Genomic DNA, 14,116 nt, shown 5'->3' on the forward strand with positions numbered 1-14,116 from the left:
GTGGTTTGGAAAATGATGCACTCTGTGGCGGGCACCACTTGGTGCCTGCCACACTGTGCATGGTTGAAAAGGGGGACCCTAGGCTGCTCCCACAGGCCCCATTCGGAAGGCTCCAGGTGAAGATGGGTTTGCTACTGGTCCCCAAATTCAGATTCCGACAGCCGATCTGTATTGTAACAACCGATTCGGGAAGGCTGTCTGAATCCGACATCGTAATACGTTGGTCGGTAACATGGTCCATAGACCTGTATGAGTCCGCTCCAAATGATACGGTTCCTCCGAATGCCATTTGGAACTGAGTCGAAAAGTATGAACGCTTTCCGACAATCTCAGTCGGTCGGTTGGAAAGCTTCCCGAATCAGTCGGAAAGATGGGTTCAGAATCAAATTTGGCCAACCCGAATCCCAATCGGAGCCTTTCCGACCGTCATTGTAATTGGCCCTATGTGTGATTTTGAATCATTTACAGAAATAAGCATGTGATACCAATAAAGTTCAGATTTATACCACTAGCTTTTTCCTTATTTTTTGGTTTTCCTCCCATTTTACCATCATACAGGATCGTTTATTTAAGTTTGTTTTGGATATTGCTTGTATATGTGCAATGCTTATGGTTATTAAATACAAATTTAAAAATGTCCTGTCTTTGACTATTTATAGCTGTGCTCTTCGTAGTCTTATGTGTACCCTTGCAGTACTCATGGACATTTAGCCCACTAACATTTTTAAAAAAAATTAAGGGGACTAGGTTTAGACACAGTATATAACTTGAAGTCCCTACAAGACGTTCAGCTTAAGTTGTATGACAATTTATTTTCATTACCAGTAAATATTGTAGTTATAAAAATGTAGTCAGATATCCTCGGCAAAACACATCAAAATGAAGGGCTAAATTGCTCCTCCTACTGTGAACACCAGACTGCCTTCTCTTCCTGATCCTGATACACATTAATGTCTTTGTCACTGAAAAATCCATTGATGCTCACAGAATCTGAACGCATGTTCACTTGCATTGTAGGACCATTTCCGTTGCTGAGATCCCGTAGCACGTACACATCTTCCTTCGTCATCTTCAGCCAGGATCCCAAAGTAAATTCACTTCTCGGTGTGATACAGTTCTTACACCCAGCATCGATCAGAAAGCAACTTCAAATCCTTAACATAATTCTTTCACCCAGGATCACAAAACACAGACCCAGTTCTTGATCTCAGGGGCTGAAAGCATGTTCACTGACCCATGAAAAATAACAAATGATACATAATATGAAAGGAAGCGGATATACAAATGTAACACCAACACCATGCTGCCATCCATCTCTTTACCCCATAATTCCAACTCACGTTTATATCATCATGATCCGGTTCTCAGGGTTCTCTTGTGCTCTATGTGGTCCTAAACTTGGCTGATGCATTCTCACTCTGAAACACCTTTCTTTCTGCATTCACTTTCCTGATCATGACTTTCCCGAACACTGTTTCTCGAGCTGCACAACTTCATCTTCCTTTTTCAATTACGTACCGTGGAATTTATTAGAGGGAAGAGTGTTGTAATCCTCTGCCAATACTCAACATCCCGAACCCCAGAGCAATCCTTTACCTGACAGAGAGAGATGATCGTAGCTCGACTTCCTGCTGCTGTCAGAGAAGGACATGGGGTCATCGTCGGAGCTGGATGGACACTCGATCCCCAATGTCAACAAGGCCTTTTTCCTCTTCAGGATCCGGCTTCGAGTCAGGAGGGGGTCAGAGTTCAGGAGATCGGGGATGTCGAACATGCTGTCGCAGGAGGGCCATTGCTTCACGTAGCTGTAGAGATGCACGTGTCAAGAAAATGAAAGAATGACAACTTTGTACAAGGTCGAGCAATGTTGGCAGCTACTACCAGATCATACGTGCCAACACTTCCTCTTTAGGTGGGAATTGAAAGCAACAAGGATAACTTGGGGAGCTTAGATATTACGGTAAATACATTATATGATTTTATGGCTCAGTGAAAATAGTATCTGAAAGAATTAAGTCCTAATCTTTAGCAGATCAAACAAACCAGTCTCCACACTATCAGACTCCTGCAGCTCACCCCATTTCTAACATGCAATACTTCATGCCATTCTGCTACTGTGGCCCACAACAAAACCTCTGCCTGTACCTGCCAATAAACTTCAATTAGCAATCCAAAAGACCAATAGATTCATAATTAACAGACCTAATGGGTAATATTTTCTCTAGAGAATCTCAGGCATGGCTGTAGGATGTTTTTAGGCAATAGTAAGTAATCTGTGCTCATTTTTTAAACAAAGCCTATTTTGTGATTGGTTAATTTGAGTATCAGTCTAATGCATCTGTTAGAGTGTACATACACCCCATAGGTATGTGTGCCCACCATTCTAGCATTCACGTTGTCCTCCTTCAGACTATGATTACCTTTCATTGTCCAGATTGATGGTGTTGTCAGGGCTGCAGATGCGTTTCCTGCTGAGAAAAGACTCCTGAAAAGGAATGTTCAAAATGTGATTTGGTAAACAGTACCCAAAGAGTATGAGAATATAAATTACACATCAAGTCAGGAGACTTGATGTGTAATTTATATTCAGAGAACCCAGGCTTTAATAACCCACAGATCCATGACAGCAACAACCACCAGAACCAAAACACACAACAATTAATGAAAGAAGAGCTTCAAAAACACACGCAATAAAGAAGTTCTTGTACACGAGTCAACAAGATGAATATCAAAAACCAGGATCACACAATGAAACATAGAAATGTTCAAGCCTATCTGAAAAAGGAGTCTTGGACCTGGCATTCTTGGTGTGGATTTCCCTGCCTTTTTGGCTCTACCTCCTGTATTTCTGACCGGGTGCTGGGTTTCTGTTTGCTGGTTTAGATACTCCGGGCACTTTGCCACTGCTGATCAGAGCCAAAGTGCATATGCTCCCTGTGTAAATTGGTTATCCATGATTGGCATATTTGATTTACTGGTAAGTCCCTGGTAAAGTGCACTATGTGTGCCCAGGGCCTATAAATCAAATGTTGCAAGGGGGCCTGCAGCACTGGTTGTGCCACCCACATGAGTAGCCCTGTTAACTTGTCTCAGACCTGAAACTGCAGAACCCGTGGTTGCATAGTGGGTAATTCTTGTAACATGCTGGGCAGGTTTGGTTCAAAGGGTGGCACTTTAAGCTTAGAAAGTACAATATTTAAATCCCAGGTTGGCGTTGGAAGCATTCTTGGTGGAATATTTCTCATACAAGCTTCCAAAAGGCCATTGTAACAGGTATCCTAAACATGGATGAATGTTCTGTAGACATGGTATGATACCTGATAAATGAATTCATACTAACATGTAAATGAAGCCTGACATTTGTAACATTAACACATATGTAATCAGTTCTTGTACACAAGCCTGCTGGGCATCAACTTACATGGAGAGACAGTAACTAGTAGAACATTTCCACTTTGATCCAGAGTAGGGCAGGACAGCTATGGCTGGAGAGTTCTGGTTGATGGCCTTTACTCCAGGAGGGGTAGTAGGCATAAGTAAGTAAGTCCATAGTAGGTTAGTTTCAGTATTGAACACTTCTAGAACTGCAAATGACCAAATTCTAAGATCCCAGATGCTAAGTTTACAACTGTATTTTTTAATGTAAGAGATTTTGTGTTGTGCAGCAAAATGTGTGTAGTGTTTATTAAGTCAGAAGACAAAACCATAACCATAGCTGATTGACCCAGGTTTTAGCCATGAAAACCCTTGCCATAGGAGCATGGCATGGCACATCTTCCATATGAAACATGTAAGAAGATGTAGATAGGGAAATGCACATGCATATGACGCTGACCAGTCTAACCATGTCCAGACCCTACTTATTGGTGATGTAGATTCCTAATAACATGAGGTTGGTATTTTCTCTTGTTTTTTGTTGTTTACAGATCTATTTGTGGGGTCCCTTCTATGTAAAAAAAAATTGGTTGAGAACACTCGTCTTGATACCATTTGTGTGCTTGCTCATGATTTCTACTCAATAGGTCTGCCAAATCGCTATCCCTGGTCAGGTTTCTGCCAATAGGTGAATATAACTGTGTTATATCTGAGTTCTTAATGTCAAATTTTTATGCCTTCATGGACAACTGAATATAGCGGGGCCGAGGCACAAAGGTAAACTGAGATGAAAGTCTAACTTTATGACTTTCGTTACTCACAAAGGGCATTTACGAGTAGTAAAGTTAGACTTTTGTCTCAGTTTAAGTTTTGGTCTTAAGTCTAACTGAGTGCAAACTTAAGTTAAACTGAGACAAAAGTCTAATTTTACTACTCGTAAATGCCTTTTGTCAATACTGAAAGTCATAAAGTTAAACATTCGTCTCAATTTACCTTTGTGAATCGGGCCCATCTTGTTTTTCTCTATTTCTGAATGCAATATATTGTTGTTCTGTTGTACATTAACATTACTTTATTATATACTACCTTCTGGAAAGCTTTGGGTTTTAAAGTCACTTCTGTAAGCTTTAGTAAACGGATGTGCTGTGGGACATCCTTCTCTGTCCACTTGGTCCAGCTAGTGAAGTATGGCATGTCTGCCTCCACACTGCCTTCAATGACATTAGGATCACCTGAGGCTGAGAGTCTGCTTATGGTCTTCCCAGGAACAAACTGTGCTGCTCCACCACAGGCATTTGTGGGGTATTCTGTGTGACAACAATTCTAGACCCTCCTTGGCCCGTTCGCTTCAGACCACTGGCCTGCCAATCACTATTGTAGGGGTACATTTGTACATTTTTGAAGTTTGTAAATACATGATGCCTCCATTCTCACCCACTCTATCACTTTCCTTACTATCAGAGTTTGTGCCGTCTGGTAAAGAGAAATCAATTTCTGAAACACCAGTTCTCTCTACTGAACTGAGAGTGCCTCCAAAGATGTGTTTAATCGGAAATGGTAACAAGTCTGATTTCTTAATATTGATTTTGTAGGTTTGGATTTCTGAGTTATCTGCTGCTTAATTAAGCAATAATCAGGGTAATGATTAATATGAAAACAGTGATGATGCAAATGTACTGCTACATCTGCTAAGCATTTGATAAACATTAATGAAGCTGCCTTTTGAGAAAAATAAGCACCTTAAACAAGTAACGTTTGCCATTGTCCGCAAACATTGGGTATTGGTGATACACTATATGTATAAGAATGTGGAAGTATGCATCCTTTAAATGCAATGGGGTCATATTGATGGCTTCTTGTAGGGTGATGACCTCCTAAAGTGTCATCATCTTAACATGTTTATTTTTTATTTTTCGTTCAGTAAACTCAAATCTAGGATCAGCCTCAGTGTGACTTTTTTGGAATCAGAACGTAAACAGAGAACACTCCTTCACCCAGTTCAGGTTGCAGAAGCTCTTCTATAGTGTCTTCGGCTAGAAAATATCGAACCCTTGTTGGTTCTGTCTCCCTTTGGCGAATGGTTAAGCAGCAACTGTTTAAACTTAGTTCATTAGTACTTACAGAGTGTTGCATGTGCCCACTGATTTAAGGTTATTCCTCCCTCATTTGATGGAAAAAACACAATCATCTTCGTCTTCACAAGGTCTTGTCTGATCAGATGGAAAATCCACTCTGTTACTGTTTAATGGTATGTAGCTTGAGTTCTTTTGGCTCTGACCTTGTATTGTCTCAAAAAGTATCCTAGCGCATTGTTGTACTGATGACCCATCTGATGCAACTTAAAAGATTGTTTTTGTCCTTTGGCTGGATCACATATCTAGATGCATTTTATAGTATGAGAATGCTGTTGCAGAGCATCAGTAGGCACTCAGTCTCAGGAACTTTATCCTTTCTAGTATCGGACCCACGTTTGGCCCAAGGACTAACCTGCTAGCAAACACCATACTGAAAAGGTAGTATTGCCATTCAGCCCGAACGCTAAAATCAAATAAGTGTAATAAGTGTAATGTTTAAGTAGCACACTGGCATTCATTTTTAGGTAAACTGTGCATACCACATATAATTGCACAGCTAATATCTAAATTTGAGATTGCCTTCTCCTCTTGCACTTGCTCCTGTTCTCTCTTTCTGCCAATATCTGCTATGTATTGGAGAAGTTATTTCATGTTTTGGAACTGGTGGCCATTGGTGGCTGTCATATCTTCCGAGCAAAGCCTATCTATAAGTTGGCAATTCTCTGGCTCATACCCACCCCTAATGGCACGCTGTATCCTTCTGCATCCAGTCCAATATTTGATTTATTTGTATTATATTGATAATTTGCAGTTGCAAAGGATACAGCCTGCCACTAGGAACTAATATGTAATTGCAGCACATCTCTATAGTCTGTGGTGTGACATTCCAATCTTTTCCATCACAGACTGCAATCTTATTTGATTTTCTAGTGGTCTACGGTCAATAGGGTTAGTATATCATTTCTAATGAGCTGTGAGTGCAGGCCCTTGTGTGCCCCTTTTCCTTAACATGAATTCTGATGGCACATTTCCTTTAATGTTTATTGAGTCCTGGGGGGCAGCTTAGTATTTCCTCCAACTCTATGTGTTGTGCTCTAATCTGTTTTCAAAATTCTCAGTTGTAGATTTTAACATAGGACCTGATTTAGATCTTGATGGGACTCTCATCGTCCCTCCATGGTGGTGTTTACAAGTACTCTGCTAAGTTGATGGAATCCAGCTTGCCGTATTTAGGAGTGTCCTGGGTGAATTGCCATCCGCGTCAACAGAGTGTTTTCTGTGGTATAAACAGTTCACTGCTGTCAACGGGGCAGATTTCTCTGCTGGCTAAAATTACTCAGTCGCCCTCAGGGTGGCGGGATTGCAGCAAGCCTATTTAGATATTACAGTTGTGCTGGCGATGTCCTAGCGGCGGATTGCCAATGGAGTTAATCCGGCGCAGGATGTAGTCAACATTGGACTATTCCTGTGGCTGTAGGGTGGATGCTAGCATCACACACCTGAAGTGTTTTGGCTTATTGTGTCCACCTGCATCCACATTATAAAACACACTCCATTTCAGACTATGACCCTTTGCCATTCCAATGCACTACAACATTTTCAAGCAGAACTCTTGCCAGTTAAGTCAGGTGTATTTTTATTTGGCCTTTGTTTCTTGTCCCTTATTTCAACTCTTATTAATTGTTTTTGTGGGTCATAACATTTATTACATTTTTGCTTGTTCTTTAAATTTCTTGAATGTCACCATTACACACATGTACATTACACATTGGTATGTTATTGCATGCAGGAGAGAAAAATGCACAATTTCAGAGCAAATGTAAACAGACAAGTCAAAAGGGAACAAGTTAAAAGAAGCAGCTTACCTTCTGGGGAAGACAGAGTTGACTTGCATCATAGTCAAGTATCAGCAACAGCGGCAGGACTTGTACGATCGGGTCCATGACGGAACAGGAAGTGTAAAACAGAGAAAAACTAAGTATCTGCATTACATCCATTCCAATCCGCCAACTCAAGTGTGGAGGTTTCCATGCCTCAGTTGCATTGACGGAAAGGCAGATCGTGATTGGCCCGTTTGATAAACTGGCTGTAATTCCTCAGACAACCGCTTTCGCCTATGGTGCCGTCAACGCGGGTAAACAAATCTGGCGGAGACGGCGACAATCCGATGGTCTTTCTTTCATCGACCCACAAACATTTGAATAGAGTAGGTGGACCTCCTAGTAGGAGGGCGGGAAATCTGACAGAAAAATAACTCCGGGACCGATTCCACAAAGATCTAAGTCAGGTCCATAGTCTTGAGCATTAGTTAAATAATATTTTCAACAGTTCTTGTTAAAGTTTCTTGAAGAATGCAATCTACCTCCTCCTCCTCCTCTATCTGTATCGTGAATCCATTAGGAAGGGATACTCTTTGAATAACAATATGACAAAACAGATCTCATCAGGCGGTAATGTCTTGATTAGATAGGTATCCAGCTCAAATTATCTAGTGAGTCTTTCTGATACTCTTTTTGTACCCGTTCAAGTTCTTCCTCTTCCTCCAGATCACAGTCTACCTGGAGCGGCAGTAAAGATAATTTGGCCTGCATAATCGGTGCTGGTTGAACCAATGCTACTTTTATTCTTTTCTTATTAATAAGAAAGCTCCTTGGCTCTTCTGAAATTGCCCCCTCAGAAGTTATATTTCATTTTTATGCTCACCCAGTGTAGTAGATGTCTGTTTATGGGGATCTATGGAAATATGCCATGATATGGCCTATGTCTGATATTTACCCTTGCTTTCTCAACAGAAAGTAATGGAGTCGTGACTGCTTTCCTCAAAGGCAATAACTTTATATCCATATTGGATTCTTATCATTCGATCATGATCAAATCAGTGAATAGAACTGAAACCTCATTGCAAGATCATTCCTCTTCAAACACTTGAGACTCTTTATTTTTACGGGTTGTCTGTATCTCTAACCTCCTTTGGTGGATCTATTTTATCTTTGGAGTTATCTCTTAGCACGAAAAGGTTACAAACCTTGTGATACTCTTTTCCAGGGTAAGTGGGTGTTACAGGGTTGGTAAAACTTAAATGTTGTATTTAAATTTGCATTTTCCATGAACCCTACCCTATGGGGCCATACGACTTTTGACTCGGTCTAGAAGTATAACAAGTCGTCAAAAAGAAATATTCTCAAGCAACCACTCATCAATAATTTGGCTACTCAGTTGCTGAATTCTACAAACCTCCTCTTCTCTCTGAGGCCTTCTATGTCCTCTTTAAGTAGTATTTAAACGGAGCATGGGTAAAGAGCTCCGAACCTGGTGGTGAAAAAATAATATCTAAGGTGGAGCATGTGTCCCTGTGGATTGTGTGTTTTAGAGAGTTTGCATACAAGCATTCAATGAACGTGCAAAAACAATATAAACATTATGAGGGAAAAACAGCTGCAATTTTCTGCACGCAACACTTGTTAGTAGGGGATTGTAAAGCATGTGAACTTACAGCATACATACTGAAAATATACATATATTTGACGAGTATGGGGTATGTTTGAAAAGTTTATCTCCTACCCCACTGAGGGAACTGATGTCCATCATAGACTCCATACCCCGCGGGATGGACAGGAAAGAGGAACTACCAAGCTCAGAGATATCCAGGCACACATCCATCTCAACAGTCTGTGGGTCTGGTGTACAGGGTTCAGGATCCTCAACCACAACCTGTAAGAGTAGATTCAATTCTGAGGCATGAAGTAAAAAAAACAAACAGAGCTAGTAACAACAATCCTCTATCTCCTACAAGCCTGCGCCAGTTGCACAGTTATCATAATGTTTTTCCTGCCAGTGGCGCTCATTAGAGTCTGATAATCATCATGACATGGACATTCTGCCAATGTTCGAAAAACCTTGTTCTCTGGAGAAACATTACTTGTATTAGGTAAACACATTTGATAATGACACTGTCTCTTTGCAGCAATCTTTCTATACAGTCATTGTTCGCTGCATGCTAAGGAAAACCACAGGAAAATATATTTTGTGACTTTTATAATGTGCATTTATACAGCATATCTGAGCAGAGAGCAATGCAATTTGTGAGCATCTCTTAGCATTGTTCCAGATTGATCCTATGTGTGAGGTGCTAAGTGAGTTATTAGCTCTAGGGGTGCTATGTATGTATTAATGTTTGAGTTTGTTCTGATGTGTGCTTGATATGGTCTCCTGGTAGGTCTGAGAGGTGATGAAGTTGCCCCAGTTGATGATCAGAGGGGTGATGGAGCAGATCTAGTTGCTGATACCAGCATTAATAGATCTGTCCCAGGTGTGTTAGAACAGCCCCTACTGCGGTTATGAGTAGGGCTCATGGTTATAAACTATTTATTTTTATGACATTTCCAACTATATTTTTCCATATTTATTTTTTACTAATTTTATATGTATTTATCCGTATTTATTTTGGGTTTTGTTGAAAAAGCTTAAGCTGAAACTAGCATATTTCCACTTTTTTTTAACTGATATATGAACACTCATAAGTGAATGCCTGACAGGTTTCAATTTTATGAACTACCACAGATGATAAAATAATACATATAGGAAAACATGCACATTAAGTATCAACCTTATTAACATCATCTGCTATTTAAGTCTCATTGCTGATTTTATTTCTCTTTTAGCCTCTTTTAGCCCAGCTGTTGGACTGCCATACATGACTGACAGCATTCAGAATCATTGAAAATACAACCTAATTTCCGTTTTTAACCACATGCAAAAATAAATGCAGACAGGAAAATAAATGTTTTTGAGTCTGTATTTGTCTATAAAAATAGGTAAAACCTAAAATTAAGGGCAATATCACCCTGATGTTGCTTTGTGGCTAGTCTGTCACAGTGGCTGGTCTTGTGAGCATGGACTTGAGTGAGTTCCTAGCTCTTAGTTTTAGAGGTTTGAAGTAAATATTACTCCAAAGCTTATTTGGGTAAAAGGTGGATCTGCTTTTGTGTGGGAGCAGAGGTGCCATCTGGTTGGACAAAATAAAGAAGCATACAGGTACTCTACCTTACTGTGCGTCTGCCTGAAGAGGTACGTGAACAGCAACTGCACCGGAAAGACCACAACAGCAACAACCATCCCCACAGCAATGCTCTCTACTGTCACCGGGGTCTGATTTCCTAGGGGAACACTGCCAGCAAGACCAAAAAGAAAGGAGTTACTACTAGAGCCCAGAATCACTGCTTATAGTGTACACATTTCCTCCCACAGTCTCTTGATTTCACTCTACCCCACAATATTTTAGGAAGATACTTTTTGAAAATTTAATAGATATGGTCCTAGTTCTCTTGAATCCTCATTTAAGCTACTTTTTCAATCTTGGATACCTTGTTTTGAAACATTTCCCACAGAACCTGCCAGGGTCTCTCACCTCACCATCATTTTCCCCACCTTCTATTCATTAATTACTCTGTTACTGCCTTAAACAATGCTCTTGTCTAATAGTCTAATTGAAATATATGCAACACTTACCTCTTCCCCACAACACCTACAGATCCATACCATAGAACACATGAAGCCATGAATAAGTAAACTGTGCACATGCAGCATGTGATTCTCTGCACATGGGTGAAGCGGCTGTGAGGGGGTCGACCCCAAGCAGACAACCAGAGATGCCAATCAGAGAAGCCAAGGCGCAGTTGAGCTGGGAAAATGCGAGAAAATGTACGCAGCTCGTGAGGACCTGCAATCGACAAAGTAAACATTCTTTGTTAGTGGTATCCATCGGACAACAAAAAAAGAATTGAGGTCGACATAACTGGCACTAACTTTACCATTATCATGTCCAGCATCAGAATTACAATCACTGCCTTTACAAGATTCAGATCCAATATGGAAATCACTGGAACTTATCTCACCGCTATCAAGGTCACCACTGAAATCAAATGCTAACAACTATGTCACCATCAGAATCCTCGTAAATATCCAGCCTTCAAGCTTACCACCATCTAATCCACTTTTAAAATGACTGCCATAAATCTCTTCACAGTCAGATCAACTATAAAAAATATTAATGCAACTCATTTCACTGATTATAATGAGTTCTACCACTGACATCTCTGCCAGCAAACTTAAAATCATCATGTCAAGGAACAGTCTTCTTGCTCCCACTTCCCCAGCATCAAACACACTATCAGTATCAAGGCCCACAACAAAACCATCAACTGATCCTCCATTGACATTATAGTTGTGAATATATCCAGACATGCATCAACCACTGATTCCATTAATACCCATTTCACCATAATCAAATCTATCATTGATATCACTGCCACCACCCTCAACATCGTCAGACCTGAAACACACCCATCAGCTTCATCACAATATACTCTGCATTCATATCACTTTCTCCAACCTCACCAGCATCAAATGCATAGTTGATATAACTGCTGACAACATCCTCTTTCCCAGATCCAGGACCCATATAACTTCTACCAACTTAATCATCATATCCAGAATCCATACAACTTTAACCTCATTAGTATCAGATGAACCTTCTGTACCATTTCACCACCTTTTTCAGCATCAGATCTACAAGTAATATTGTTTTAAGTTTACAATCATGTTTCTCCATTCATTTACTTAAAAGGTATGCTGGAGAACAATATTTACATTTCTTTTGACGACATAAAGGTCAACAGTTTTCAGTATTCGTGACTTATGCATTTCACAATGTCAATATTTTTAGGAGGCACAAATCAAACTATCTTTTAGGTTGAAGAATAATTGAAATGCATGTTCTCATTGATTAGAAAAAAACTATTTTTGCTGTCTGTGATACAATATATTACAAAGAAAATTCTCAGCATGTCTTGTGCAGCCATCCTTCCCTTCCCTTGTACTCAGGTGCACAATACAGAGTTAAACGGCCCAAACCAAATCACAGCAAATCAAAATTATCGAACAGGTAGTTTGGTACTTGCAGTTCGTTTGAAATACCTTTGTGAGATACTTTTAGCGAACTAACTTTAGTTGTGGTCCAGGGAGTGCCTAAGGTGAAGTTCCTTGGGAACGACTTAGAAGCGCCCCTTTGGACAACATTGACTATAGGGCTCAATGTTAAGTAAAACGACGGTGCCTAGCACTTAGGAGCCAAGAAGTGGTGCAGAAGGTGTTTCACCTTTCTGATTTTCTCTGGCTACCTGTGTTTGGAGTAGAGAATGTTTTACTTAAAAATTAAGCATTGCTCTGAAGGAGAAATTATTACCAATTGTTTGTTTTGTCTAAGCACACATCTTGAGTAAGTCTCGATTAAGCCTTGCCCATCTGACCTTACTATCCGAGGACAGTCACATGGTAAAGGGGAGTAATTGAGCATTCAGTTGGAGTGCAATAGCATTGTGCTCCCCCGAAACCGGTTGTAAATGATATTAAATGTCACAATTGAAGCACAGTAACTTGTTATTACCTTGGGACCCGAATAAAAGGCCTCACACTATAGTTCAGACAATGGCTTCAAGAGTCTTCCCCTCATATTGCTGGTGTTTGCAATTCACCATAACTTCTGATAGTAAGTACAACTCCATTTCTATTCAACACAATAATGCATGCACATATGTGCCCGCTATAAGATTTCTTGCGTGACAAATATGTCTATTTATTTTCTTCTTTAAAATAGAGATTCAAACAGAGTATATGTTTCAAGATTAGATAATATCATTAATGTATTCTCCTTCGCTGCTCATGACGAGCTCAGCTCGTCATGCAGTACACTGGTCGTGTGCTCATGACGAGCTGAGCTCGTCATGACCCATGGGATATAACAATTTCCAGCACAGGATAGGAATCAGCTTAGCAGTCATATGGTTAAGGAGACCCTCGAAGTACTCTTAGTTTCTTAATATGAGCTTCGAATTAAAATTGTGACCCATTGTTTTAATACTGTAACTGCCTATGTAAACTAGGTACACTTAGTTTCCAATGTTCATTTCTCTAGCTCTGCTCTTGCACTGTTTTAGCTTGGATTTTCCATGCCTGTTACTGTTGCCCTGGTTCCACATGACTCCATCCCAGCTTTAATCTCAGTGCAGAAACTGGGTTACAATTGGGGATGGTAAAGAGAGACCTAACAAACCTTTTCTATACTGGTTCTGTTATGGATGGTATGCACATCATGAATACCAGATTCTAAACCCTGTTACTCACTGCTATGATATAGGAGCAGTAGGAATCAAAATAATTTCAGCTTCAAGAATCCCCCAGTTCTGTGCATTCCTCGCTGCCCGGAACGAGGAATTCTTGTGCTCCAAGGTATCCTTCCTACATTCCATTTTGCATCCTCTTACAGAAGATTGAAGAACAAAGGAGCATATTATCAACGGCCAACGACAATTATCGCTGGCCATGCTTAGCGATAATTTTGTTATCGCAGGCTATATCTGGAATTTATCGCTCTGGTAGCGCGTTATTAACAATGCGTTTCTCCAGGGCGATAAAAATTCCAGAGATAGCGAGGTATCAGCGTTTTGCAGGGAACATCACTGGTTTTCCAGCGATGTTCCCTGCAAAACGGTGATAACTTTGCTGATACGACCCACAGGGTCGTATCAGCATAATCCACCCCAAAGTTAGGGGTAGGTAAGTCTGCATTTTAGCAGATGTTAGTTTTTGGAGAAAACCGCTGTTTTCTC

The 14,116-nt window shown here is 40.3% G+C and overlaps 1 protein-coding gene across 1 annotated transcript in view; it reads right to left on the reverse strand.

The window, feature by feature from the left end:
• LOC147702167 (polycystin-1-like) overlaps positions 1 to 14,116 on the reverse strand; it is a 599,895-nt gene that overhangs the window by 165,100 nt on the left and 420,679 nt on the right. Inside the window, exons 30-34 of the mRNA XM_086930810.1 lie at positions 10,959 to 11,169; positions 10,494 to 10,617; positions 9,012 to 9,161; positions 2,421 to 2,485; positions 1,597 to 1,805 (exon numbers count right to left, since the gene is read on the reverse strand). Coding sequence (XP_086786936.1) covers positions 1,597 to 1,805; positions 2,421 to 2,485; positions 9,012 to 9,161; positions 10,494 to 10,617; positions 10,959 to 11,169 — 759 coding nt within the window. The remainder of the gene's footprint in view (positions 1 to 1,596; positions 1,806 to 2,420; positions 2,486 to 9,011; positions 9,162 to 10,493; positions 10,618 to 10,958; positions 11,170 to 14,116) is intronic.

The sequence above is a fragment of the Lissotriton vulgaris genome, chromosome 7 (assembly GCF_964263255.1).
Source record: "Lissotriton vulgaris chromosome 7, aLisVul1.2, whole genome shotgun sequence".
Lineage (NCBI taxonomy): Eukaryota > Metazoa > Chordata > Amphibia > Caudata > Salamandridae > Lissotriton > Lissotriton vulgaris.